We start from the raw sequence: 27,817 nt of genomic DNA, 5'->3' as shown, positions 1-27,817 counted from the left end.
ATTAAAAGGAGAACCATATTTTACCTATGACTACACTTGTAATTCAACTTTTTTGGTGGTGGTTGTTGAGAGAATTAAAATTTAACTTGTGTCTAGAGTTTCAAAGCAAACTTTATGAACTGCATAAATCTGGGAAATAGAGAAAATACAGCCAAAGACTATTGAAAAGTATGCTCTTGGACATTTGGTGGTTATGGACACCTTTGAGAATCTGATGAAAAACTGTCAACCCTTTCCTAAGGAAAGGGCACATTAGCTTATCTACACAAAGTTTTGCATACGTTTTCAATACACTTTCAGAGAATCCGTGTACCTTGCTGCTTGCCTCACCTTCCACTGTTAAGAATACTTGGCTTTATTTTTAAATTTTTTAATCTTTTTATTTTATTGAGACAGAGTCTTGCGCTTTTGCCCAGGCTGTGGTGTAGTGGTGTGATCTTGGCTCATTGCAACCTCCGCTTCCCAGTTTCAAGCAATTCTCCCGCCTCAGTCTTCCGAGTAGCTGGGACTCCAGACATGCACCACCACATCCGGCTAATTTTTGTATTTTTAGTAGAGATGGGGTTTCACCATGTTGGCCAGACTGGTCTTGAACTCCTGATCTCAAGCAGTCTGCCCACCTTGGCCTCCCCAAGTGCTGGGATTATAGGCATGAGCCACCACTCCCGGCCAAGAATACTTGTCTTTAGATATAAAAAATATAAATATGTAAGTGCGTGTGTGTGTGTGTGTGTGTGTGTGTATGTGTATGAAGGATTTTCACATGGGTATATCGCCAGCTATATGCTGAGCATTTTATATGTAGCTCATTTGATGTTTATGCCTCCGTGTAAGATAGGTGTTACCCCAATGTGATTGAAGAAATAGGCTTAACAAGGTTAAATAATTTGCTCAACGCCACACAGCAACTATTAAATTGTCATTAATTAGTATTGCTTACAAAGAGAGTTTATAAATTCAAAAATGTAAATGTCTTTATAACTAAAAAATTTTTTTCATGATCCAAAAATTATTCAAGATATATGCTATGTCATTAGATGTATTAATTAACACTTTTGGAGAATCCTAAAAGATGTTGAACTTCTTAAAGCATTTACTTCATTGCTAAATTTGTAGTTTTGTTACATGAGTTTGACTTCTCAGCCTTTGGGTATTTGTTTTGGCTTCCTAAAAGTAGGTAAGAGTTTTTCACTTGATGTAAGTGTTAAAAACAAGGTAATGATGTTAATAAACAGTGCCCATGAAAGTAAATGCTCTCATTCCTCAATTAATATTATGAGTACTCATCTACAGATTCTTTCTGTATTAGAACTTTTATCATCTAGAAGAATTTAAGAAACATCTGATAATTTTGTATGGATGGGTTTTAAAAAGTTCATGAAACATATGTTAGACGAATTGGAATTATTTGAGACAGAAACATCTCTTTAGAAATGAAGCAGAATTTAAATGAGAGTTTTTCAAGGGACATCTAAAATCAATTATTGGTAATAAACAGACTTAATTGTTTAACACAATCTCAGTATAGTAGAAATTCAACGTAGTGTGTCCATTTTATTGGTGGTGTAGGGCAGGTTGTTGTTGTTTTGCTTCAAACCAGAACTGCTGGGAGTATGCTACGTAGATAGTGTTTTACTCTGCATATTCCCAAAAGAAGGACATCACATGAAGGGGCTTACATGGTACCAGGCCTGTTGACATAGTTGCAAAAGCTTTAAGTTGGCTTAATAAAAAGCCTGCCAAAGTAGAGAAATCACCAAAACAATACATGTGTACCCTAAATATTTTAACCTCAAACATATAGGTTTACAATTGTATGCCAATCTTTGTTTGTAAAACTAAGTATGGTCAGCTGTTTCAAGAGCCGCAGGTCCTTTTTTGCACAAACCACACCATAATCATGCACCAACTATAATTTCCAGGCTTTCTTTTTCTTTTCTTTTTTTTTTTCTAAGTGCAGCAAGAACTGAAACACTTGAAAAGAAATCTCAATGCAAAATCTTCTTTGAATTATACAGTTTCTCTTTCATTCCTTCCATGTCTAATTGGATTGAAAACATTTATTTTTTTTCTGGTAACACATTGATCAAGCCACTCCAAAGCAGCCAACTTAGTTTTCATAGAAAGAGCTCTTTTTACATTCACATTTCATTGAATTCATTTACTTAAATTGTGTAATTTCAATAAGTGCAAGTGTCATAAACAGATGTGGGAGCAAATCCAACACATATGAGTTGGTAAAATGCATCCCAGCTGGAGGAGCAGATGTGTGCAAGCACAGTAGAGTGTACTTACTGAGGTCATGGAGAGAATTGGTTCATCAGGTGAGTAGGTAAAGTGGATTTTGGTGAAGAGTGCTTTTGCTTTTTGTATTTCTATATTGTGTGGGTAAACATTGAAATGAAATTTCCATTAGGTGGAGATTTGTTTTAAAAATCTGTCTTAAAAATAAAGACACTCCATCAGTTAAACAGTCATTGATGGAATATCTGATAAGTACTCGGTCCGGTCCTGGTGCTACAAAAAAAAAAAAAAACAAAGCACAATGAATACAGTATATACTTAGACTGGGTTTGGATCTTGGCTTTGCTGTTTAAATACCATGTGACCTTGCCTGAGTTGCTTAACCTCTAATTGGCATTGGAGCTTGAGCCAGAGATGAATAGGGCTAGGCGTAGGAGCACTGACCTGATGGAGCAAGTACTCAACAAGTATTTTTTGTGTGTTTGTGTGTGTTTGTTTTTTTTGACATTTTCAAAAAAGTAATTTTTAAACTGAAGGTGTGCTGGGCACAGTTTCTCACACCTGTGATCCCAGCACTTTGGAGGGATGCCAAAGGAGGCGGATCACCTGAGCTCAGGAGTTCAAGGCCAGCCTGCCCAACATGGTGAAACCTCATCTCTACTAAAATTACAAAAGTTAGCCAGGCATGGTGGTGCACACTTGTGGTCCCAGCTACTCGTGAGGCTGAGGTAGGAGAATCGCTTGAATCTGGGAGGCGGAGGTTGCAGTAAAGCAAGATCGTACCACTGTACTCCAGCCTGGGCAGCAGAGTGAGATTCCATCTCAAAATAACAACAACAACAAAAAACTGAGGGTGGCATGCAGTCCAAACTGAAATGTTTAGAGTTGAGTTACAAATTCAGGTCTGAATGAGATGCTGCAGAGAACCTGGCAGCAGGAGTTTTGTGGTGTTGGTAGTGGTGGTGGCATCTACTGTTAGGCTGATGGCAGTGCCTTTATCCAGGGAGAGCTGCCCTGGGTGAACACTCAAGCCTACAGCTCTTATATTTCTTGCTTGTGAAGAGACTTGATAAGGGCTGGGCAATTGTAATGACCACAACCAAGTAAGTTTGAGATTGTGGAGGGTCTGCATGCCCATAGGAAACTGGGCAGCAAACCCAGGATCTGGGGCTTGTTATGTGGGGCATTAGGAATCCACGCTGTGGCTTGGCAAGCATTAGGGTACTTAGGGGAGCATATCACGTTTAGGGCAGCAAGATTAACGCCAGACTGTAGACACTGATTAGGTGCCCAGTAAGCTTTGTGGTGTTGGTCAGGATTAGTTTAGGACCGAATTGAACTGCACTTGAAGATCTAAGATTTTTAAGACCTGTAGCTGGATCAGGCCAGATCAGGTATGGATGAAGAACCACTTTACTGCTTTTTATACATGGCTTGCCCTTTACCTTCCCTGTATCTAAGCTGTTGAGCTTACCTCTTTATTTTCACTGCCAGTATTGATCCTGATGAATTCCATCTTTCAATCAACAGTTTATTAAATATTTATGGGGTATCTATTCTATGCCAGACACTGTTCCAACCATTGGTGTTACAATGCCAAGCAGGACAGATAAGGTCCCTGTCTTGAAAGGCTTTACATTGTAGAGGAGGGGTAGGGACAAGACAAATAATATACCCATAGATAAACAGGTGAATTTTACATTATTCCCTGTGGGGGAGTCATTTGAGCAGAGACTTGCATGAAGAGAAGGGAGTGATGTAAAAGTAAAAACAGAGAACATTCCAAGCAGAAAGAGCAAAGGACCTGAGATGTGAATAAGTTTGGCACGTTTTATGGACCAGAAAGAAAAGGACGACTATTATTTGAGCAGACTAAATGATGAGAGAGTGGAGAAAGATGAGATTAGGTTAGAAAGGTAGATAGGTCCAGATAAAGCGGGTTTGTAGCCTATGATAAGGAGGTTTGATTTTGTTCCAGTTGTAGTTTGGGCAGGGAATTTATGCTTTAGACAGATTGTTCCCCTTTCCCGTCTGCTAGGTGGAGGATGGACTGTGGGGGCAGTAGAAGAAGTCGGAGGCCCTTTAGATACCTGTTGGGGTAGGCTAAGTGAGAGACTAGTGGCTTGGGCCTGGGTTGTTGGTGTGAGATGGTGAATGATAGATTTGGGAGATATTTGGAGGTAGGGCCAATGGAATTTACTAATGGATTTGCATGACGGGATGGAGGAAGGAGAATGATCAAGAATGGCTCCTGCATTTTTGGTGTGAGCAACTGGGTGGATTATCGTGCTATTGTCTGAGATAGTGAAGACATGGGATGAGGACATATATTTGGGGTGGTGGGAATTAATGGTTCTATTTTGGTTGTGTTAACTTTCACCAGTTGGACTTTCCAGTGGAGATGCTGAATAAGTTGGTTCTGTGATGGGAAGGGGTCAGGTTAGGGAGGTAGATTTGGCATATTGGTGGCAAATTGAAGTGAACGAGGTCACTTTAAGAGGTAGTGTAGACAGAGAAAGGAAGCCAAAGACATAATCTGGGGCATTCCAGATGTTAGATGAGCAGATGAGGGAGATGGAGTACTGGTGTCGTAGGAGGAAAAGCAGGTGTGTGTGGTGTCACAGAATGCAAGTTCTAGAGAAGACAGTGCTTCAAGGAGACAGTGTTTGGCTCTGTCTGATGTTCCTGATAGGTCAAGAAAGTGAATTGAGCCATGTCAGTGTAGGTGTCATTGCATTCATTTGCCTGAGACAGTCCTATTTTATGCCTGTTAATCTGGTGTCTTGTCTGATTAGTGTTTATTTTACTCAGAAATGTTCCGGTGTGGATGATAAATTATATGGTCACACTGGTCATTAGTGACCTTGGGAAAAGCTATTTAGAGGTGACGGTGAGAATGAAAACTGGTTTGGAGTGGACTAAGAATAAGTGGACTCAGAGAGTACCGACAGTTCTTTCAGTGCCTTTTGCTGTGAAAGGGGAGAGAATGTGCTGGCTGAAGGGGATGATGAGTTTAAGGGTGTTTTTGTTTGTTTAGTTTTGTTTTTTGATGGGTAATATTTTAAAGCATGTTTTTATGTTAGTTAGAATAACCTAGTAGAAAAGTGAAAGTTGATGTGATAAAGGGTAGAAAGAAACAAAGGGTATAATTGCAAAAGTGAGAGAGGTTGGCATCCAAAACAAAATGAAGGGGTTTACCTTAGATGGGAACAGGAAAACTCTGTTTGTTAACCAGAGAGAAGGCAGACGGTGTTGTCAGATACAAGTTAGTGGCTTGGATGGTGGAAAGGTAGGTATTTTATCAGCTTGCATATAATTATGAAGGCTGTGGCAAGCAATCAGCCAAAAGGAAGATGAGGAAAAGGGATGCTGGAGATTTGAACTAAAGATGATAAATCATTGTCTTGCAAAGGATGAAGGTGAATTTACTAGTGAAGTGTAGTCGAATTGTCAGGTCATATTGGGAGCTCATTTGAGATTTGCAGTCATAAATATCAGGTAGAATGGTTGTGTGATTTTCTTCAGCCATGTTAGACTACTTATACTTAGGTATAGAGATGATGAACGTGTTAGTTAACTATTGCCACAAAAATGCCACAGAACAAAGTATGCCAAAGCTCAGTGGCTTAATAAAAAAATCATTTATTCTTATGGATTTGCATATTGGCTGAGGATCAACTAATCTAGGCTGAGGTTGGCTGGGTGATTGGCTCTACACCACGTTTTAAAAATTTGTCTGGAATAAGAAGTCTAGAACAAGACTACATGAGTGGGGTAGTTGAGAAAGAATGGAGGAGGAAGTGGTAGTTGGAACTCAGGAAACTGAGATGTTCTATTTGGATGTATATGTCATCAAAAATTGTCAGAAATTGTGGTGGAGAGATTGGTGATTTAGGTTTTAAAAAGTTCTGTCTCTCTTGTGTGTTTGAGTTAGCGTGACGACAACACTCTGGGGTGATTGTAGTACCATACTAAATCTTTGATTTAGAACCACCTGTTCCATCTTAGTATATTAGACGAAGTTGGCCAAGTAAAAAAAGTCATCTGTAAATGAGTAGGAGTGACTGAGGTGTCATTAGATGGTCCCATTGAGGAAGGTGAGCAGATGTGTGCTTCCAAGGAGTGGGGGTTGGAGAAAGGAGAAAGGAAGTAGCAATGGGGAGCTGCATCTCTAGGCCTTGGAGCAGCATTTTTGTTTTTCAGGTGTGGATGGTGATCAACTAGTTGGTCAAGAAATAAACTTAGTAGGTCATTATTAGCATTTAAGAGAAAAATTAGAGACAAGAGTAGGAAATGCTATTCAAGCCTAAAGTCTATGTCAGAAGGAAATAGATCCTAGCAAGTCTGTATGTTTTGTGAAACTTTGAGTTCTAGGTTTTGAGATAAAAAGTCTTACTATGTATTGTGGTCAAAAGAATTGGAAAATTCAGCTGTAAGTTACTTGGAGTGTGAGAGAGAAAAGTTTCATAAATAGTAGAGATGTGACTGAATATATGTTATTGATTATGCATAAATACAGTGATTTTTATGTTGTTTGTGTATATATTTTATTTTTCTAGACTGTATTCTTTAGCATGCATTTCTAGCATGGAAATACCCGATAGATGACTAATAGATGTTGACTGCCTGGATGTCAGGAAGACATAGGTACTCAGTGGTAATCCAGAAAGTATGCTTTGTTTTTTACGCTGGCTCATGGTGCAGGTCCTGGAACAGGGCACAGAGATTCAGATGGACCTGCTTGAGATGGTGAGCGATGAAGGTGACGTCACAGTAGGGGTTAGACATCGCTTGTCCAGTTTATTTCTTGGCTTTGCAGGTCTAGAAACTATTTTGTTAGCTCCTTCAGAATTGATCAGACTTCTGGGAAATAGCTCAGACTAGCCAAAATCAGAACACTAATACATGAACCATAATGATCTTAAACTAATTTTCAGTGGGGTAACAGGTGTTTCTAGGGACTATATTTACATTATTAAGTGTACATCATTCTCAGGATCTGGATACCTAAGTGATAGAATTAGTAATCAGAGCATCATTTGGTTAGCAGGGAATCACAAGGAAAGGGAATTTACTTCAAAGGGGTAATGGAAAGTCCTATTAAACTGGCATCCCACTGCAAAACATACCTTTCTAGTGATTTGAGTATTGATTACATACTGTGAAATCCAGTATCTGCTTTCCTTTCATGGTACTGGGAAAACTCAGACGAATAATTGACCTTTGGATAACCCATTTCTGAATTTTTTGTAATCTGGTAGTTGTCTTTTTCTGTCCCCAAGCACTTGAGGATGTGCCAAACTCCACCAGACAACAGTGGTTCGTTGACTCAGAGATTCTCAACTAGAGGGCAGGGGGCCCTGGTATTTTTAATTCTTATTTATCCGCTTATGGAGATTTAATAATGTGGACCATTTTAAACCTCACGTTAAAAATAGTTTCTTCTGACCGGGTGCAGTGGCTCATGCCTGTAATCCCAGCACTTTGGGAGGCTGAGGTGGGTGGATCACGAGGTCAGGAGATCGAGACCATCCTGGGTAACACGGTGAAACCCCATCTCTACTAAAAATACAAAAAACTAGCCGAGTGTGGTGGCGGGCGCCTGTAGTCCCAGCTACTAGGGAGGTTGAGGCAGGAGAATGGCATGAACCCAGGAGGCGGAGCTTGCAGTAAGCCGAGATCGCCCCACTGCACTCCAGCCTGGGCAACAGAGCGAGACGCCATCTCAAAAAAAAAATAAAAAAGTTTCTTCTGACAGAGACTATCACTATATATTTGATTATGTTTTAAGCTTAGTTACAGTCACGTTCCAGATCTGCTCCTCCAACACTGCCCTCCACCCATTTTGAGTGGATGACCATGCTTCGTTTGCAGCCACACATTTAGAAGTTGCCAAGTAGCAAGGAGTTCTGTAGAAAGTTCATCTTCAAGGTGAACAGAAACATCTACTGAGCAGTTTTTTAAAATGTTGTTACTGACTCCTCAAGATAAAATCATTTGAATTACATGTATAATGCTGCATATTTACATTAATGTGGAACAACTCAGAAAATAATAAGGAGCCGTTAGGTTGGCTTTCTGCTGGTAAACTTCATGGCCCAGTAGACTTTGGCTAATTATCGTATTAAAATTCAGAGCTCAAATCTTAAATTTATTACTGACTTCAAGAAGGGCCTTGAGTAAGATATTAACCTTTCTGTTTCTCAGCTATTAAATGAGGCCAACAGTGCTTTGCCACTGCATTGAAATGATGTAAAAATATACCGGTTAAAGCTTGCAAAAATATCTAAATGCTCTATAAATGTTGAGCAGAAATAAGAGATGGGCAGGAATAAAAAGACTTAGGACCAAGAAAAAGAATAACTTATTAAAATTATTTGGGATCACTGGGTAGAAAATAGCTCATATGATTTTTCCTTCCCTCTTTATATACTGAATCAGGACATATAAAAAATGTCCCTGATTTGCTATGGAGTTCTCTCTGTCTTGTGCATTTGAGTTGGTGTGGAGACCACCCTCGGGTGATTGTATTACCATGCTAAATCTTTGATTAGAATCACCCATTCTATTGGTTTGACATGCAGTGGCTGGAGAAAAAGTTATGTATCTCCCAGCAGTGTCTATGGAGGGCTTATTGCTTTTCCATTTCTGTTTTCTTTCTCTTATGAGATAGAAGTACTTTGTGAGTAAAAGGGTTTGGCAGATGATGTGCTTGGTAAACACAGGTTAAAACTTAAAAAAAAAATACATAAATTCGTGAATCAAACCTTCAGGATTAGTGGTTGTTTATGATATAACCATGGGAACTTATATCATTGTAATGAATTTATCTGACATTCTAGCACCCAGAAATCAGTTACCTTGATATTTTATCACTTTACCTGATTAGTACTAATTTATTATTACCCAAATGCATGAAAATTTAAATTATTTACCATTTGAGTTTTGATGTTAATTGTATTTTATTATATTTTAAGTCTGAATTTGGAAATCCTCATAGTTTTAATCAAATTATTAGACTAACTAGAACATCCAGTCTCCATTCTAGTTAAATTATTTTTATTCAATATAAGAATATAGAATAAAAAAGTCTTATTTAAAATTTAATATGGAAAGGCCATTGAGGTCAGCTAGTTTGAGAAAACCTAGAAACCTTAGTATAAGAGCATCTAATAAAACTAGATGGATGTGAAACCCAAAGTGGTTTTTAAAAAATTTATTGTTCAGAGCAAGGCTAGATACTCTAGAAGCATTAGTAATTGAGTTACTTGTGGCTTTGTATTATTAAAATATATGGTCCTTGAAGTTATCTCCACGGCTGAATCATTTTGAGATTCATGTTTTAAGTAGTTTCATGTGGTACATAAAAGGCATTTATCTTGATGAACAAAAAATGACTCCATCCTGATTATGATTTAGCATATTATAACAGCGTCTTTGTAATTTGAACCAGAACAAGAAAAATAGAAACAATTCAAAATCCTTATTAGAAATAAATCCAGTTCAAAGTGGATTTTTTTTCTTGCTTTGTGATGTTTGCCTCATGTTGTTTAGGTATGGAGCCTGTGTATAGCATAGCACATTTGTTTCAGGCTGGTTGCTAGTGTTCAGGGTTCACCTCTCCAGTCCAGTCCAGGTGGTCACAGTCTACAGTTGTTAAATTATATGTTCTGGCATGTTTGGTTTGACAGCAGCCAAAGGTTTTATAAACCCTAGCATTATTGACATACAGTCTTAAAAAATATTATTACCTCTTGGACCTTAACATCTTAATCTCATGGTTAGGTTAGTAAAATTAATGTGCTTCTGATAATCGGGTTTAAGTGTATTGTGCCTTTTCTTAGGCTATATAATTTATGAAAACTTTATTTCTAGCTTTGTACAGTGGCAGTATCAAAGCCAATGAGGTTTATCTGAGGCATGATTATTGCTAATTGCAAACTTTATTTCTTGGGAAAATAGAATATAGCTATATCACTGACACAGATGCACAAGCTACTGTTTTAAAATAAGTTTATCAGTGCTAGTTTAGAAATTTGGTCACATAAATGCATTTTTGCGGGATTGCCTCTTATTTTGGATTCTATCAGGTAGGATTATTATTTTCTATTTGAAAACTTATTTCATGGCTTATAAATGCTGTTCGTTGACCTCTGGTTAATCTGTTATGGATTTAAAGTACAGTTGTCCCTCAGTATCCGTGGGAGGTTGGTTCCATGACTTCCCTTAGGTACCAAAATCTAAGCATACTCTAGTCCCTGACATAAAGTGGCATAGTATTAATATTTGCATATAACCCATGCACATCCTCCTGTATACTTTTTTATTTTTTATTTTTTTGAGACGGAGTCTCGTTCTGTCGCCCAGGCTGGAATGCAGTGGTGCAATCTCAGCTCACGGCAACCTCCGCCTCTTGGGTTCAGGCGATTCTCTTGCCCCAGCCTCCTGAGTAGTTGGGATTACAGGCATCCACCACCGTGCCTGACTACTTTTTGTATTTTTAGTAGAGATCGGGTTTCGCCATGTTGGCCAGGCTGGTCTCAAACTCCTGACCTCAGGTGATCCACCCGCCTTGGCCTCCCAAAGGACTGGGATTACAGATGTGAGGCACCATGTTCGGCCCCTCCTGTATACTTTAAATCATCTCTAGTTTATGTACAATACCTAATACAGTATAAATGCTGTGTAAGTAATCATTAATATGGTATGGTTTAGGGCATAATGACAGCAAAGAAGTTTGTACATAATCAGTACAGATGCACTATTTTTCCTGAATATTTTTGATCTGAGATTGGTTGAATCCCATGGAGGGTTGACTGTACTTGATTGTTTTTCCCCTAGTGGGATATAATTTACATACCATAGATCTTAACTGTACAGTTTGCTAAGTTATAACAAATGTACAGATCTATTAATCCACACCCAAATCAAGGTATCAAGCATTTACAACCTCAGGTCTCTTCCCAATAAATCTCCCACTCCCTTTCCAGGCAGCCACTGATGTAATTTCTATTATAATAGATTAGTTTTTCCTGTTCTTGAACTTCACATAAATAGAATCATACAGAATGTATTTCTTTTAAGGCTGATTTCTTCCTCATAACGTATTTGTGAGAGTCATCTATGCTGTTGTGTATTTCAGTAGTCATCCCTGTTTATTGATGAGTATGGCATTGTAAGGGTTTACTGCAGTTTAGCATGTTAATGGATATGTGTCTCCTCTGACTAGAGACAGGATGGGATCCAGATCCAGTGCTGCCAGCTGTAAGAGGGAAGGATGCAAGGCAGGAGCCAAGCCGTCATTAAAAAGACCAGTAGAACACTTTCTTTACTATGTCCGCTATGTGTTAAAAATACTTGATGTGGAAGTGTTCAGTAGTTCGTTCTGTTCCTGTCAACATTGTTTTATTTTCTAAGTTTCCTGAGATCAGAGGAACTTGTTATCCATTAAATTTTTCTAATATGATGATAGGTTAAAGCTATGTGCCAAGTCCATTTAATTTTATAATAGGATTGTTGTGTTATAGCAAATACTTTAGAAATGTTAGTATTTTTAAAGCCATTATTAGTCTTTATTATTACTGATAACATATCATCATGTGGATTTACCATACTTTACTTGATTGTTGCCATATTGTTAGATCTTTAGTTGGTTCTGGTTTTTTTCCTACTCTTATAAGTAATGCTAAAAGTAAAAGTCACTTACATATCTTGTTCCGTTTTTTGAACTTTTTTCTCAAGGTAGATTTTCAGAAACATAATTTTAGGGTCAAATGTTTTAAATGTTTATATTTTTTGGTATATATTGATCAATATTCCTTATTTTCTAAGAGTTGATTAGTTAACAGGGACAGCAAAAATATGCTACGGGACAAGGCTTACTATACTTTAGTTTGAATATATATTGTCTGGAAACATTTTGTTTGAATTGGAAGGTGCTAGAAAGAAAAGTAAAAACATTTTGTATCATATCGTAGTTGTAAAATGCACTCTCATGGTTCTATATTTGATAACTAATGAGGCATCAAATACGTTTCTCATTTTTGTATGCTATATTTCTTCTTTTGCAAATTTTCCCTAATTATATCTTTTATGTTGAGAATATTTGATCAAAAAAGGAAGCTACTTATATTGTGAATGATCTGGGATAAAACGTCTTCTTATGCGGGAGACAGTAAATCTTGCTGTTCCATTCTCATGGGGTAGAATGTTCAATCCAAGAAAAAAAGCCTTGAGTCAGAGCTGAGGTACTACATGGTCCTTGCCATGCATTGTGTTAAATGGCTGACTGATATTTAATTTTTCAGCAACCTTGAAAGGTAGGTGGTGTCTTCATTATCCATTGGAGCCACTGTCAAATAAGTTGGACCTTTAAGAGAAACCTTGGGTTAAAAGTAGTAGAAGTAGCAACTGGAAAAAGGATAGTGTAGGAGAGATGGCTTTCAGTCTGCTTGAGACTGCTTTGCCCCCAAATTTGTTCTCTCCATACTACCTTTGCTTTTCTACTTCATTAATTATAACATTGGAAATTCCACCAATTGCAATTGTATTCTGCTTAAAAGTCAACCTCTCTTAAAATGTTAAAAACCCCTAGAAGGGATTTATTCTGGAAGATCTTGTGTTATTAGCCATTAATATGAGCTAGTAAGACAGTTTTTTGTGTGGGGGGAGGTTGTTGTTTTTGTGTTTTTTTAAAACTCTGTGGGACATACCTATTCCTAGGGGTGGAGTGTTGGGAGGAGGCAGGCGAGGTTGCATGTGGGGTACAGGAAAGGAGGAGGAAGAAAGTTTCCTTCCTCTTTCTGGGATGTAGGGGGCTGGCCGGGTGCAGAGTTTTGACATAGGAAATGTTTGTCCTTGGCATCCTGCCATCTCCTTATTCATACTTCCACATCTCAAAACCCTACGCCTTGGCCACAAAACCCAGCCCTCTGCTATGTGCATCCAACCTTGACTCTCCACTCAGATCTGCCTTTCTTGTCACTAAGTGTTTCATCTTCTAAATGCATCACCCTTGCCTGCCTCCTCCCCACACTCCTCCCCAAGCTCCACCTTGCAGGATAGCTACGGCTAGTTGAGTCAAAAACAACAGCAACAACAAAAGCTGTCTTTTCATGCTTGCATGTTTTCTTAGATATCTAGAAGTTATATGTATATGGAGCAATCAGAACCCTTGGTAGTCTCTTCCTAATAAACAAACTGCTAATGGCTCAGGATTTAAAAGACATACTATATGAATTATTTCTCCCTATGGAATAAATGCCCAAGCTAAAAATAAACTACAGATCCTAATAGCCAAGCAGAAGTAGTATACTTGTCTAAGCGAAACATCTTATATGTAATTTGGCTTGTCAGACAATGTGAAGTAGGATGAAAGCATCTTACTTTAAAATGTGCAGCTGGTGTGAGAATGTCACACGGATGCTAATTATTTGGCTCAGTGTCTTCCATTTCTCATGCTCCACAGTGTCTTCACTAATCATTGGTGGCTTCTCCCCCCATTTCTTTGTTCATTGCAGAAAGCATAAAATGTGCAGCCTTATATCTGTCTCCATTGGTTGGAAATCAACATATACAAATAAAAGTTTTTTTTTTTTCCCTATTTTACAAAATGACAACATTTTAAGTTAGATTTATTTAATCAGGGGGCCGTGTCCTCCTACTTCATGTTTCTCCAAACTCTAAAGCCGTTGCTGTTCACCGAACAGGAAGAGTAACGTGTAGAGCCTGGTGACTGTTCTACAAAACACTGGCTTGATGATCAAAGGTCTTTCAGACTCCAAAGGCCTTTCAACACGCCAAAGTGAGGCAATCTCTAATGAGTGGAGGGTAGTATTTCCCGGAGAAGCCACAGTCCGTATATAGCTCCCCTTAGCCCTTGTTATATTTGCTAGCATTGTAGAAATCCAGAAAGACATTCCTTTACTTGCTTCTCCCTGACATTCTTTTAAATAATATTTGACCATTTAAATGGTACATAGACAATGTACCACTTAACAAATACATAAAATCTAACAAATACATGAAAATAAATAGGAAATGTTGGTATCACACCTAACCAGAGACAAACCCTATTAACAATTGTGGTATAGCCTCCAGTACGGTCTGTTGTTATGTACACGTGCGTTTACCCAAAAAAGGGGTCATACTGTAGATTCTTTTAGAAACTAGCTTTTTATATTAAATGTATTAGAAATATTTTTCCAAGTCATTAAATATTTGTCTACTGTATCTCTTTTAAGAGCTGCAAAATATTCAGTTTCACTGATATTATAGAACTGACTTCATTTTTCTCTTGTTATTGGACATTTAAGTTCTTTTCAATTTTTATATTTTAAACAGCACTATAATTAATAGTTCTATAGCTAAGTATATTCACATTCACAGTTTGTTCCATTGTGTAATATAACAGCTTGGGGTTCTTCTGCAAGCAAGGCTTATGTGCAGTTCATTTATTTGGGAAGTGATCCCAAGGAGCCACGGTAAGTGAATGGAGGACTTGAGCTGGAAAGGAGGGAAAACCAGTTCATAGGTGCAGTACAGATCTGGCCATAGCTACATGTGACAGGACCTTTGAAAGCCTTATGAAATGTGTCTCAGAACTGTCTTCTAGGAGAATACCAGGGGGAAGTATTTCTCTTCCTTTGATCCATTCTTCACTAGTCAAGGGTGGTCCCACAGCATTATTTCCCACATACTTCCAGATTGTGTGGGTATGAGCCCAGTGCATCACTGAAGTCCTAGGATAGGAAGCCAGAGAGAACTATGGGTGGGGGCTGGGGTGTGAGGCCCTGTTACGTTACATCTTCGGAAAGGTGGTCAAAGCCTGCTAGGGCCTCGTTGCTGCAGTGGTGGCTTGAGCCAGAAGTAAGGCTGAGGGACTTTGTAGTAGGATACAAGAAGTGTCTGGTACACATACATTCCTGGAAACAGAGTTTGTAATTTTGTCTCAAAGGACATGCAGAATTGTATCTCTTAAAATACAGATACACATGGGAGTCATAAAATTATGTTCAGGTTGATTCATTTATGAGGTACATATTCGAAGACCTGAGGATGCGGCAGGGGGTGAAACAGATGCGATCCTACTGTCACAGAGCTTACGTTCCTCTGCAGGAAGGTAGTAAACATGGAAACAAATACATAACATCAGTGCTGACAGCAGTAGGTGCTGGGAAGCAAATGAAATGAAGCAGTGCTGTTAGTAGTGACTTGAAAGGGACTTAGCCCATGCTGAGAACACCAGGTTCTCATGATTTTAGATGGCACACAGATAAACTCAGAGTGAAGAGATTCGGGGTTGGGTCGATGGAATAGAACTAAAGGAAAAGGATGTAGGAAGGAGGGGCGAGGGCCTCTTTACATTCACTGTGTGCTTTACATTTTTCCTAGAGGTAGATATACCCAAGAGAGAGATTTTGGCTTTTGGAGTGTGGCCTTCCCTCAGTATATACGCTGTATGGAATTTAATCACTCTTCGATTCTTAGAAAACATCATTAATATTCAAAATATATAGCAATTATATATAATTATATATAATTGCTTTGTCTTTGATGTTTTGGAATATACTTCAGGATCATAGCGTGCCTTGGGGTTATTTTTAATCAATCTCAGGATTAACACTAGTGCAGCACAAATAGATGGAAATTTCCATTAGATGGTGACTGGGGGTTTATTGTATCAACGTAATTCTACTTCATAGAAGAAGCAGCACTGTTCACCTGTTCCTTTGCTTTAGAGAGCTCAGAAAACAAGTTTCAAAGACATAAATTTATTCATTGGACCTTTTAGTTACAATGCCCAAGATATTTTTGTGACCTAAATACTAAATAGCAAATTAAGAAATCACCTCTTTACATTGCTGGGTGTTTCTCACATTTGTTACCACTAGTGCAATTTATCCACTTCAGTAGAAAATAAGCCATGGGATTATGATAGCTCCAGATTAACGCACATTCTTCTTTTTCAGTGATATGTAAGACCACAGGATCAGAATTATATTAGATATTGAAAGATTAGAATATTAAATCTGACCTCCTAAATCAGGGTTTTCCAAATTCTGATCACTTGTAATCATTTGTGTGCCAGCTTCAAGATTTTGCTGTATTCTACAGGTGCTGATGCTATTACATTTTTGTTTTTCTCTACAGTGAGTCAATTTTTGCTTAAATAAGTTTACTTGAGAAGGAATGTTTATATTATTGTATTATTGAAATAAATGGAAAATAACTTTAAGAAATATATTTCTAACTGTGAACCTATATTCTTTTTTTTTTTTTCCTTGAGAAGAGTCTCACTGTGTTACCCAGGCTGGAGTGCAGTGGCGTGATCTTGGCTCACTGCGACCTCCGCCTCTCGGGTTCAAATGATTGTCCTTCCTCAGCCTCCCAAGTAGCTGAGATTACAGGTGCGCACCACCATGCCCAGCTAATTTTTGTATTTTTAGTAGAGACAGGGTTTCACTATGTTGGCCAGGCTGGTCTGAACTCCTACTCCTGACCTCAAATGATCTGCCCACCTTAGCCTCCCAAAGTGCTGGGATTACAGGTGTGAGCCACCAAGCCTGCCCTGAACCTATATTCTTAACTATTGATGCAAGAAGTTTATCTGTGCGTCATCTAAAATCATTATGCACATTTTGGTTAGTACTGCTGTCATAGCAGGCTTGGCCTGTCCCATACCAGGTGTATGACCTTTAGCAAGTTACCCAACTTCTCCTACCCTCTGTATTCACTTGTATACGATGGAGATAATGAGATATTATTGTCTGACAAGTACTTAGCACAGTGCCTGATGCAGTAATTACTCAGTAAATGGAAGCAACTGCAATAATGTATTGTTGAAGTGGTTGTTGCCTTTATTATTATTCATGAAAAGGACAGTGTTGGAGATTTAGAAATTATACAAATACTTCCATTCTGCACCTAAATTTGGGGTTGAAGGTATTAGAACAGTAGACCAAAGAGCTGACCAATTTAATTATATCCCTAGCTTTCCATGACTCGCTGTATGACTTGGTCAAGCCATTTAACCCCTCTAGGGTGTGGTTTCTTCATCACACAGATTAGGAGGTTTGATTTCATTTGATCTCAAGACATTCAGCTTGCAGGGTGCCAGCTGTTTGAGTGGTTTTGATCTTGGGATGTGGTTCATCTGAAGTCAGAGCATTTTAAATTTTGTTTTAAGTGGCTTTTGACACACAAAATAAGCTAGGAGTCGATGTGGTGCCAACTGTTTTCCTGTTTTCATTATGAGTGACTGATGGTCACGAGGCGTCATGTTAGCAAGCTGGGTCAATTAGTAATTGCTTTTGAAGCTGTATATAATTAATTACATAATTATGAGCTATTGAAGTTTAGTTCTAGTAAAACTACATCATAAAACCAAGGCAATTTCAAAAGATTGACAAAAGAAAAATATGAACAAACTTTTTGTACATTTGACTTACCTTCATTTTATGTTTAATATATATTTGTCAAGCATGTAACCACTTTTCACTGTCATCAATAAAAATTATATGTGAATATATTCTAGCCACGTGGACCACTGTTGAAATAACTTTTATATTTCTACCTAGATGACTTGTTATGCCCCTTCCAGATAGGAGAATCTACAGTTTATGAATTTCAATCTCCTAATAAGGTAGATCTGAAGTTGGTAATGATTAAGTTCAAATCAATAAAGCTAAATAAAATTTTAAAAGCCTGCTATAAATATATACATATATATAAATGTGGGTGTATATGTTAGTATAATATACCAACGACTCTATTTTTTTCACTCAGGATTATATTTTAGAAATTATCTCATTTATTTCCTCTTTTGTTTGAATGACTGCAGTTGAATAGATGATTCCAATTATTTAATCAATCTCCTTATGATGGACATTTGGGCTTTTTTCTAACTTCTATTACCCACAATAATGCTGTAATGAATATCTTACACATGTGAGATTTTGTGCGTATGTTAGCATATCTATAAGTTAAATTGCTGGGTCAGAGGACATGTGCATTGGTAATTTTGAATTTGAAATAAACAAATTGTTCTTCATGGAGGTTGGACCAGTATGTGCTCCCACCAACAATGTGTAAGTGAGCCCATTTTCTGCCCAACCACTTTTCCTCCTCATTCTGTGTGACCAAACAATTTAAATATTACACTGTTAACTCTAGGAAAATGCTAATTAGAGGGGCAATCATACTATTTGTGCAGATTTCACAGAGATCGAATATTACACTGAAGACCACTTTCTAAACTATATGTAGAAATTTAATTTGCTGAATTAAATGGTTAAGCATCTTGGAACGCACTTTATGTTGCTTTAGAGCGCAATTATACTGTCATGGAAAAACCTGCAATTTGAAAATTATCAACAAATTAAAGCCTTCTGTGGATCTTCATTCTCATAATGAAACCTACTATACATATCATGCAAAAAGTTTTGCTATAACGTTATTTATACTTTATTTTCTATTTTTATTTTTATTTTTTGAGACGGAATCTTGCTCTGTCACCCAGGCTGGAGTGCAGTAGTGTGATCTCGGCTCACTGCAGCCTTTGCCTCCAGGGTTCAAGTGATTCTCCTTCCTCAACCTCCTGAGTAGCTGAGACTACAGGTGTGTGCTACCACACCCGGCTAATTTTTGTATTTTTAGTAGAGATGGGGTTTCACCATGTTGGCCAGGTGGTCTCAAACTCCTGACCTCAAGTGATTCACCTGCCTCGGCCTCCTAAAGTGCTGGGATTACAGCTGTGAGCCACCACACCTGACCTATTTTTCTTAAACTCAGAAGGAAAAGGCCTTATGTCTAGATACAGTTTCTGTTTTTTCTTGAGCCTTTAGGTTCATGAGTTAAAGCTTCTGTGCTTCCTTTAAGAAAGTAAGAAGTTTGTTACAAAGAGATGTGAATGATGTCTTTCTTTTCTATGTTTAGGACTTATTCCATAGATTTAGGAAAGTCATAGCATATAGTCATAAACCATTATTATTTTTCTGTCTTTGGGCTGCAGTGTAACATATATGAATGTCAATTTCTGAAGGAACTTAGGTCTTTTTTTAACACTAATGTAGTCTTTTCTAAAATTTACCATTGTTCGAATAGTTGAAGGTTTTTTGTGGGGTTTCTTTGGCTTTTATGAAGGATCACCCGATATTCAATAACTTTTTTTTGAAGTTTTTCTCCTTAATTTGACTTTCAAATATGGTCCTTTATATAGCACTGTAATAATTCACTTACAAGGAAAAATATTTTTCTATTATTGACTTATTTGAAAAGCACTTGTAGTGTTGGATATAGTATTTATAGTGAAGATAGTGGTTCAATCCCACAGAATAACCTATAATTAATATAAAATTACTTGGAGTTATTCAAATAAAATGCAAATTAAAAAGTTATTAGATAATCACCTATTACATTTTCCTTGTTAGCACATATATTACATTCTAGAGAAACTGTCTGCTTATAGGTAGAGGCTGTTGTTGAATTTTAAATTGTTCTACCCCGTAAGGAAAGCAGTTGTTATGATACTCACACAGTGGAAAAACAGGCCTTCAGCAAAATGAGGCTTTGTTGTGATATGGATTACTCGGGGCCACTCCTTCCCCACAAATCACTGAAACGCATGACTGCTTGAACTAGGAGAACAAAACCATTTTCATTGAATCACAACACCCCCTAGCATCCTAATAATTTATGGGTTTTTTTTGTTGTTGTTGTTGTTTTTGTTTTTTTGTGTGTGTGATGGAGTCTCACTCTGTCACCCAGGATGTAGTGCTGTGGGGTAATCATAGATTTCTGCAGCCTCAACCTCTCAGGCTCCAGTGATCCTCCCACCTCAGCCTCCTGAGTAGCTGGCACTACAGGTGCGTGCCACCACACCGGGCTAATTTTTGTATTTTTTGTAGAGATGAGGTCTTGCTGTGTTGCCCAGCCTGGTCTCAGACTTCTGAACTCTAGCGATCCTTCTGTCTTGGCCTCCCAAAGTGCTGGAATTACAGCTGTGAGTCACCATGCCCAGCCAAGAATTTGTGTTTTTAGATGTCAAAGGAACATTTTGTTTATGCTTATAAAACTAACCATGAATCTAATAAGATCTGATAACTCATATTCTTCTGACCAAGGAGAAGAGACCTTTGAAAGATTCCATGGAAATTATGGGGAATGTGAAGAGTCATCATTGTTATTGAAAATAATTGTTACATTTGTTTTCTATGGAATATGGGGGTATGAATGCAAATAACAAACTATGGCTGAACCTCTTGTGTCCTATGTAGAAGTGGTCAGAGAGACAGTGTTTTTCCAGCCAAGTGCCTAAGAATATTAATGTGTGTGTTGCAGGTACTTCTCCCAGCAGCTGGTCTCTTACAGTTACAGGATGTGAAGAAGACTTGTTGTGAATTTTTGGAATCCCAGCTTCACCCTGTCAACTGCTTAGGAATCCGGGCTTTTGCTGATATGCATGCATGTACCGACCTTCTGAACAAGGCCAACACCTATGCAGGCAAGTGGAGTAGACCTCAGCTGAATTTGGGAGGAAACTGGCTTGATTTTTGATATGATTCCACAGTGGTCTCTGGAAAGTCATGTCATATTTCTGGATCTGGGCTTTATAAAAATACATTTAAAATCTTATAATGGTCACCCTGCGTAACTGAAGCATACTCATAAAATTCTGAACTTCACAAACAAGCAACTATACATTGGGATTGGACCTGAATAATAGCTAGGAATAGCTAGGGTTTTTTTGTCTTGTTTTGTTTTTTTGTGAGACGGAGTCTTGCCCTGTCACCCAGGCTGTGGTGTGGTGGTGCAATCTTGGCTCATTGCAACCTCTGCCTCCAGGGTTCAAGAAGAATAGCTGTATGTATTTTTCTTTCAAATTGTTAAATGAATAGGCATATGAGAAAGTGTATGCATGAGAAGTTATTTTAGCTCTAATTTTTTATGTTGTTTTTTTTGCATCCATGAAAACAGTTTTGTGGCTTAAAAAAAATCTTCAGAGCAGTGAAATGTAGATACATTTGGTGGAGTAGAAAAGTAGACCACCAATAGAAGCAGCTCACTCCTTGCACAATGGTTCCATGGCCTACTGCTGGCATCTCCCTGTGGTGGAGGGGAGAGCCTGTTGCTGTTTTCAAGGAGCCCTTGCTTTAGCTGCTGTTCAGGCCCTTCAGGCCTCTCATCTCTGCAGTTGGGGAGGGGAGATTGTTATAGCTTTGAATGTACACACATAGTTCACAAATGTAATCTATATTTTATTTAAGTTTATAAACAATTAAAAGTATATATTAAAAGTGATTATTAGGAAATTTATTTTTTTAGTTTCTTTATGCTTTCATTTAATTATTACATCCCTTTTTTTGTTGTTGTTCTAATCGCTTTAGGAGTACAAGTGCTTTTTGGTTACATGGATGAATTGTATAGTCATGAGGTCTTGGATTTTAATGTGCTCGTCACCTGAGTAGTAGACATTGTACTCTAATTGGTAGTTTTTCATCCATCACCATCCTCCCAACCTCCCCACTTCTGAGTCTCCCATGTCCATTATACCACTCTGTCTGCCTTTGCATACTGATAGCTTAGCTCCTACTTGTAAGTGTGAACATGTAGTATTTGGTTTTCCATTCCTGAGTTACCTAACTTAGAATAATGGCCTCTCATTTCATCCAAGTTGCTGCAAAAGACACTATTTCTTTCTTTTTTTAGGGCAGACTAGTATTTCATCATATATATACACACACACGTATATACACATATATATATGTACACACATATATACATATGTATCTATATATGTATATGTGTGTGCATATAGATATATATGTCTGTGTGTATATATATAACATTTTCTTTATCCACTCATTGGCTGATGGGCACTTAGGTTGATTTCATATCTTTGTAATTGTGAATTGTACTGTGATAAACATACACATCCAGGTGTCTTTTTGATATAATGATTTCTTTTCCTTTAGGTAGATACTCAGTAGTGAAATTGCTGGATTGGATTTTAATTCTTTGAGGAATCTCCAGACTGTTTTCCATAGAGGTTGTACAAATTTACATTCCTACCAGCAGCGTATAAGCATTCCCATTTCACCACATCCACACCAACATCTATTGTTTTTTCACTTTTAATAATAGCTATTCTGGTTGGGGCAAGGTGGTATCTGGCTGAGGTTTTAATTTGCATTTTCCTGATGATTAGTGATGTTATGCTTTTTTTTTCATGTTTGTTGACCATTTGTGTATCTTCTTTTAAGAAATATCTGTTCATGTCATTTGTCCACTTTTTGATGGGATTATTTGTTTTTTTCTTGCTGACTTGTTTGAGTTCCTTTTAGATTCTGGATATTAGTCCTTTGTCAGAGGCATAGTTTGCAAATATTTCCTCCCATTCTATAGGTTGTGTGTTTACTCTGGTGATTATTTCTTTGGTCTTGTGGAAGTTTTTTTGTTGTTGTTTAATTAGGTCCCATTTATTTATTTTTGTGTTTGTCACATTTGCATTTGGGGTCTTTGTCATAAATTTTTTTGGCCAATGCCCAGAAGTTTTTCCTAAGTTTTCTTCTAGAATTTTCATGGTGTCAGGTCTTAGATTTAAGTCTTTAATCCATCTTGGGTTAATTTTTATATGTGGTGAGAGATAGGAATCCAGTTTTATTCTTCTACATGTGGCTATCCAATATTCCTAATACCATTTCTTGAATAGGATGTGCTTTCCCCAGTTTATTTATTTATCTGTTTTTAATACTTTAGGTTCTAGGGTACATGTGTACAACGTGCGGGTTTGTTACATAGGTATACATGTGCCATGTTGGTTTGCTGCACCCATCCACTCGTCATTTACATTAGGTATTTCTCCTAATGCTATCCCTCCCCCAGCCCCCCATTGCCCCGACACGCCCCGTTGTGTGACGTTTCCCATTCTGTGTCTGTGTGTTCTCATTGTTCAACTCCCACCTATGAGTGAGAACATTTGGTGTTTGGTTTTCTGTCCTTGCAATAGTTTGCTGAGAATGATGGTTTACAGCTTCATCTATGTCCCTGCAAAGAACATGAACTCATCCTTTTTTAATAGCTGGATAGTATTCCATGGTGTATATGTGCCGCATTTTCTTAATCCAGTCTATCATTGATGGACATTGGGAAGTTCCAAGTTTTTGCTATTGTGAATAGTGCCACAATAAATATACGTGTGCATATGTCTTTATAGTAGCATGATTTATAATCCTTTGGGTATATACCCAGTAATGGGATGGCTGGGTCAAATGGTATTTCTAGTTTTAGATCCTTGAGGAATTGCCACACTGTGTTCCGCAATGGTTGAACTAATTTACACTCCCACCAACGGTGTAAAAGCATTCCTATTTCTCTACATCCTCTCCAGCATCTGTTATTTCCTGACTTTTTAATGATCGCCATTCTAACTGGCCTGAGATGGTATCTCATTGTGGTTTTTGATTTGCATTTCTCTGATGACCAGTGATGATGAGCATTTTTTATATGTCTGTTGGCTACATAAATGTCTTCTTTTGAGAAGTGTCTGTTTATCTCCTTTGTCCACTTTTTGATGGAGTTTTTTTTCCTTGTAAATTTGTTTAAGTTCTCTGGAGATTCTGGGTATTAGCCCTTTATCAGATGGGTAGATTGCAAAAATTTTCTCTTGTCCTGTAGGTTGCCTGTTCACTCTGATGATAGTTTCTTTTGCTGTGCAGAAGCTCTTTAGTTTAATTAGATCCAATTTGTCAATTTTGGCTTTTGTTGCCATTGCTTTTGGTTTTAGTCATGACGTCTTTGCCCATGCCTATGTTCTGAATGATATGACCTAGGTTTTCCTCTAGGGTTTCTATGGTTTTAGGTCTTACATTTAAGTCTTTAGTCCATCTTGAGTTAATTTTTTATACAGTGTAAGGAAGGGATCCAGTTTCAGCTTTCTGCATATGGCTAGCCAGTTTTCCCAGCACCATTTATTAAATAGGGAATCCTTTCCCCGTTGCTTGTTTTTGTCAGCTTTGTCAAAGATCAGATGGTGGTAGAGGTGTGTTGTTATTTCTGAGGCCTCTGTTCTGTTCCATTGGTCTATATCTCTGTTTCGGTATCAGTACCATGATGTTTTGGTTACTGTAGCCTTGTAGTATAGTTTGAAGTTAGGTAGCGTGATGCTTCCAGCTTTGTTCTTACTGTCTTGGCTATGTGGGCTCTGTTTTTGTTTCCATATGAAATTTAAAGTAGTTGCTTTTGGTTTTAGTTTTCCAATTCTGTGAAGAAAGTCAGTGGTAGCCTGATGGGGATAGCATTGAATCTATAAATTATCTTGGGCAGTATGGCCATTTTCACAATATTGATCTTCCTAATCATGAGCATGGAATGTTCTTCCATTTGTTTGTGTCCTCTTTTATTTTTTGAGCAGTGGTTTGTTGTTCTCCTTGAAGAGGTCCTTCATATCCCGTGTAAGTTGGATTTCTAGGTATATTATTCTGTTTGTAGTAATTGTGAATGGGAGATCATTCCGATTTGCTCTCTGTTTGTCTATTATTGGTGTATAGGAATGCTTGTGATTTTTGCACATTGATTTTGTATCCTGAGACTTTGCTGAAGTTGCTTATCAGCTTAAGGATATTTTGGGCTGAGACAATGGGGTTTCTAAATATACAATCATGTTATCTGCAAACAGAGACAATTTGACTTCCTCTCTTCCTAATCGAATACCCTTTATTTCTTTCTCTTGCCTGATTGCCGTAGCCAGAACTTCCAACACTGTGTTGAATAGGAGTGGTGAGAGAGGGCATCCTTGTCCTGTGCTGATTTTCAAAGGGAGTGCTTCCAGTTTTTGCCCATTCAATGTGATATTGGCTGTGGGTTTGTCATAAATAGCTGTTAGTATTTTGAGATATGTTCCATCAATACCCAGTTTATTGAGAGTTTTTAGCATGAAAGCTGTTGAATTTTGTTGAAGTCCTTCTCTGCATCTATTGGGATAGTCATGTGGTTTTTGTTGTTGGTTCTGTTTATGTGATGGATTACGTTTATATGTTTGCATACGTTGAACCAGCCTTGCATCCCAGGGATGAAGCCCACTTCATCATGGTGGATAAGCTTTTTGATGTGCTGCTGGATTTGGTTTGCCAGTATTTTATTGAGGATTTTTCCATCTATGTTTGTCAGGGATATTGGCCTAAAATTCTCTTTTTTTGTTGTGTCTCTGCCAGGCTTTGGTATCAGTATGATGCTGGCCTCATAAAATGAGTTAGGGAGGATTCCCTCTTTTTCTATTGATTGGAATAGTTTCAGAAGGAATGGTACTAGCTCCTCTTTGTACCTCTGTTAGAATTTGGCTGTGAATCCATCTGGTCCTGGACATTTTTGGTTGGTAGGCTATTAATTATCACCTCAATTTCAGAACCTGTTTTTGGTCTATTCAGAGATTCAACTTATTCTTGGTTTAGTCTTGGGAGGGTGTATGTGTCCAGGAATGTATCCTTTTCTTCTAGATTTTCTAGTTTATTTGCAAGGAGGCATTTATAGTATTCTCTCATGGTAGTTTGTATTGCTGTGGGATTGGTGGTGATATCCTCTTTATCATTTTTTTATTGCGTCTATTTGATTCTTCTCTCTCTTCTTCTTTATTAGTCTTGCTAGCAGTCTATCAATTTTGTTGATCTTTTCAAAAAACCAGCTCCTGGATTCATTGATTTTTTTGAAGGGTTTTTTGTGTCTCTGTCTCCTTCAGTTCTGCTCTGATCTTAGTTATTTCTTGCCTTCTGCTACCTTTTGAATTTGTTTGCTGTTGCTTCTCTAGTTCTTTTAATTATGATGTTAGCATGTCGATTTTAGATCTTTTCTGCTTTCTCTTGTGGGCATTTAGTGCTATAAATTTCCCTCTACACACTGCTTTAAATGTGTCCCAGAGATTCTGGTACGTTCTGTCTTTGTTCTCAATGATTTCAAAGAATATCTTTATTTCTGCCTTCATTTCGTTATGTACCCAGTAGTCATTCAGGAGCAGGTTGTTTGGTTTCCATGTAGTTGTGTGGTTGTGAGGGAATTTCTTAATCCTGAGTTCTAATTTGATTGCACTGTGGTGTGAGAGACAGTTTGTTGTGATTTCTGTTCTACATCTGCTGAGGAGTGCTTTACTTCCAGTTTGTGGTCAATTTTAGAATAAGTGTGATGTGGTGCTGAGAAGAATGTATATCCTGTTGATTTGGGGTGGAGAGTTCTGCAGATGTCTATTAGGTCTGCTTAGTCCAGAGCTGAATTCAAGTCCTGGATATCCTTGTCATTAACCTTCTGTCTCATTGATCTGTCTAATATTGACAGTGGGGTGTTAAAGTCTCCCATTATTATTGTGTGGGAGTCTAAGTCTTTTTGTAGGTTTCTAAGGACTTGCTTTACGAATCTGGTTGCTCCTGTATTGGGTGCATATATATTTAGGATAGTTAGCTTTTCTTGTTGAATTGATCCCTTTACTATTATGTAATGACCTTCTTTGTCTCTTTTGATCTTTGTTGGTTTAAAGTCTGTTTTATCAGAGACTAGGATTGCAACCCCTGCTTTTTTGTTTGTTTGTTTTCCAGTTGCTTGGTAGATCTTCCTTCATTCCCTTATTTTGAGCCTGCATGTGTCTTTGCATGTGAGATGGGTCTCGTCAGCACAGCACACCGATGGGTCTTGACTCTTTATCCAGTTTACCAGCCTGTGTCTTTTAACTAGGGCATTTAGCCCATTTACATTTAAGGTTAATATTGTTATGTTTGAATTTGATCCTGTCATTTTGATGTTAGCTGGTTATTTGCCTGTTAATTGGTGCAGTTTCTTCATAGCATCAATGGTTCTTACAATTTGGCATGTTTTTGCAGTGCCTGGTACCAGTTGTTTCTTTCCATATGTAGTGCTTCCTTCAGGAGCTCTTGTAGGGCAGGCCTGGTGGTGACAAAATCTCTCGGCATTTGCTTGTCTGTAAAGGATTTTATTTCTCCTTCACTTATGAAGCTTAGTTTGGCTGGATATGAAATTCTGTGTTGAAAATCTTTTCTTTAAGGATGTTGAATATTGGCCCCACTCTCTTCTGGCTTGTAGGGTTTCTGCCGAGAGATCTGCTGTTAGTTTGATGGGCTTCTCTTTGTGGGTAACCCGACCTTTCTCTCTGGCTGCCCTTAATATTTTTTCCTTCATTTCAACCTTGGTGAATCTGACAATTGTGTGTCTTGGTGTTGCTCTTCTCGAGGAATATCTTTGTGGTGTTTCTCTGTATTTCCTGAATTTGAATGTTGGCCTGCCTTGCTAGATTAGGGAAGTTCTCCTGGATAATATCCTGAAGAGTGTTTTCTAACTTGGTTCCATTCTCCCCATCACTTTCCGGTACACCAATCAAACGTTTATTTGGTCTTTTCACATAGTCCCATATTTCTTGGAGGCTTTGTTCATTTCTTTTCACTCTTTTTTCTCTAATCTTGTCTTCTCATTTTATTTCATTAATTTGATCTTCAATCACTGATATCCTTTCTTCCAATTGATCGAATCGGCTGTTGAAGCTTGTGCATGCATCACGAAGTTCTCTTGCTGTGGTTTT

At 37.9% G+C, this 27,817-nt stretch overlaps 1 protein-coding gene and 1 pseudogene across 2 annotated transcripts in view; both read left to right on the top strand.

Moving 5' to 3' along the window:
* The window catches only part of KLHL2 (kelch like family member 2), a 116,281-nt gene that overhangs the window by 35,560 nt on the left and 52,904 nt on the right, over positions 1–27,817 (top strand). For both annotated transcript variants that reach the window (XM_023228517.2, XM_023228527.1), the window contains one exon: positions 20,584–20,746. In XM_023228517.2, coding sequence (XP_023084285.1) covers positions 20,584–20,746 — 163 coding nt within the window. The remainder of the gene's footprint in view (positions 1–20,583; positions 20,747–27,817) is intronic.
* On the top strand, positions 10,118–10,275 carry LOC111554147 (annotated as a pseudogene).

The sequence above is a fragment of the Piliocolobus tephrosceles genome, chromosome 3 (assembly GCF_002776525.5).
Source record: "Piliocolobus tephrosceles isolate RC106 chromosome 3, ASM277652v3, whole genome shotgun sequence".
NCBI lineage: Eukaryota > Metazoa > Chordata > Mammalia > Primates > Cercopithecidae > Piliocolobus > Piliocolobus tephrosceles.
Note: the sequence above shows the minus strand (reverse complement) of the source record. Positions and strands in the feature narration are given on the sequence as shown.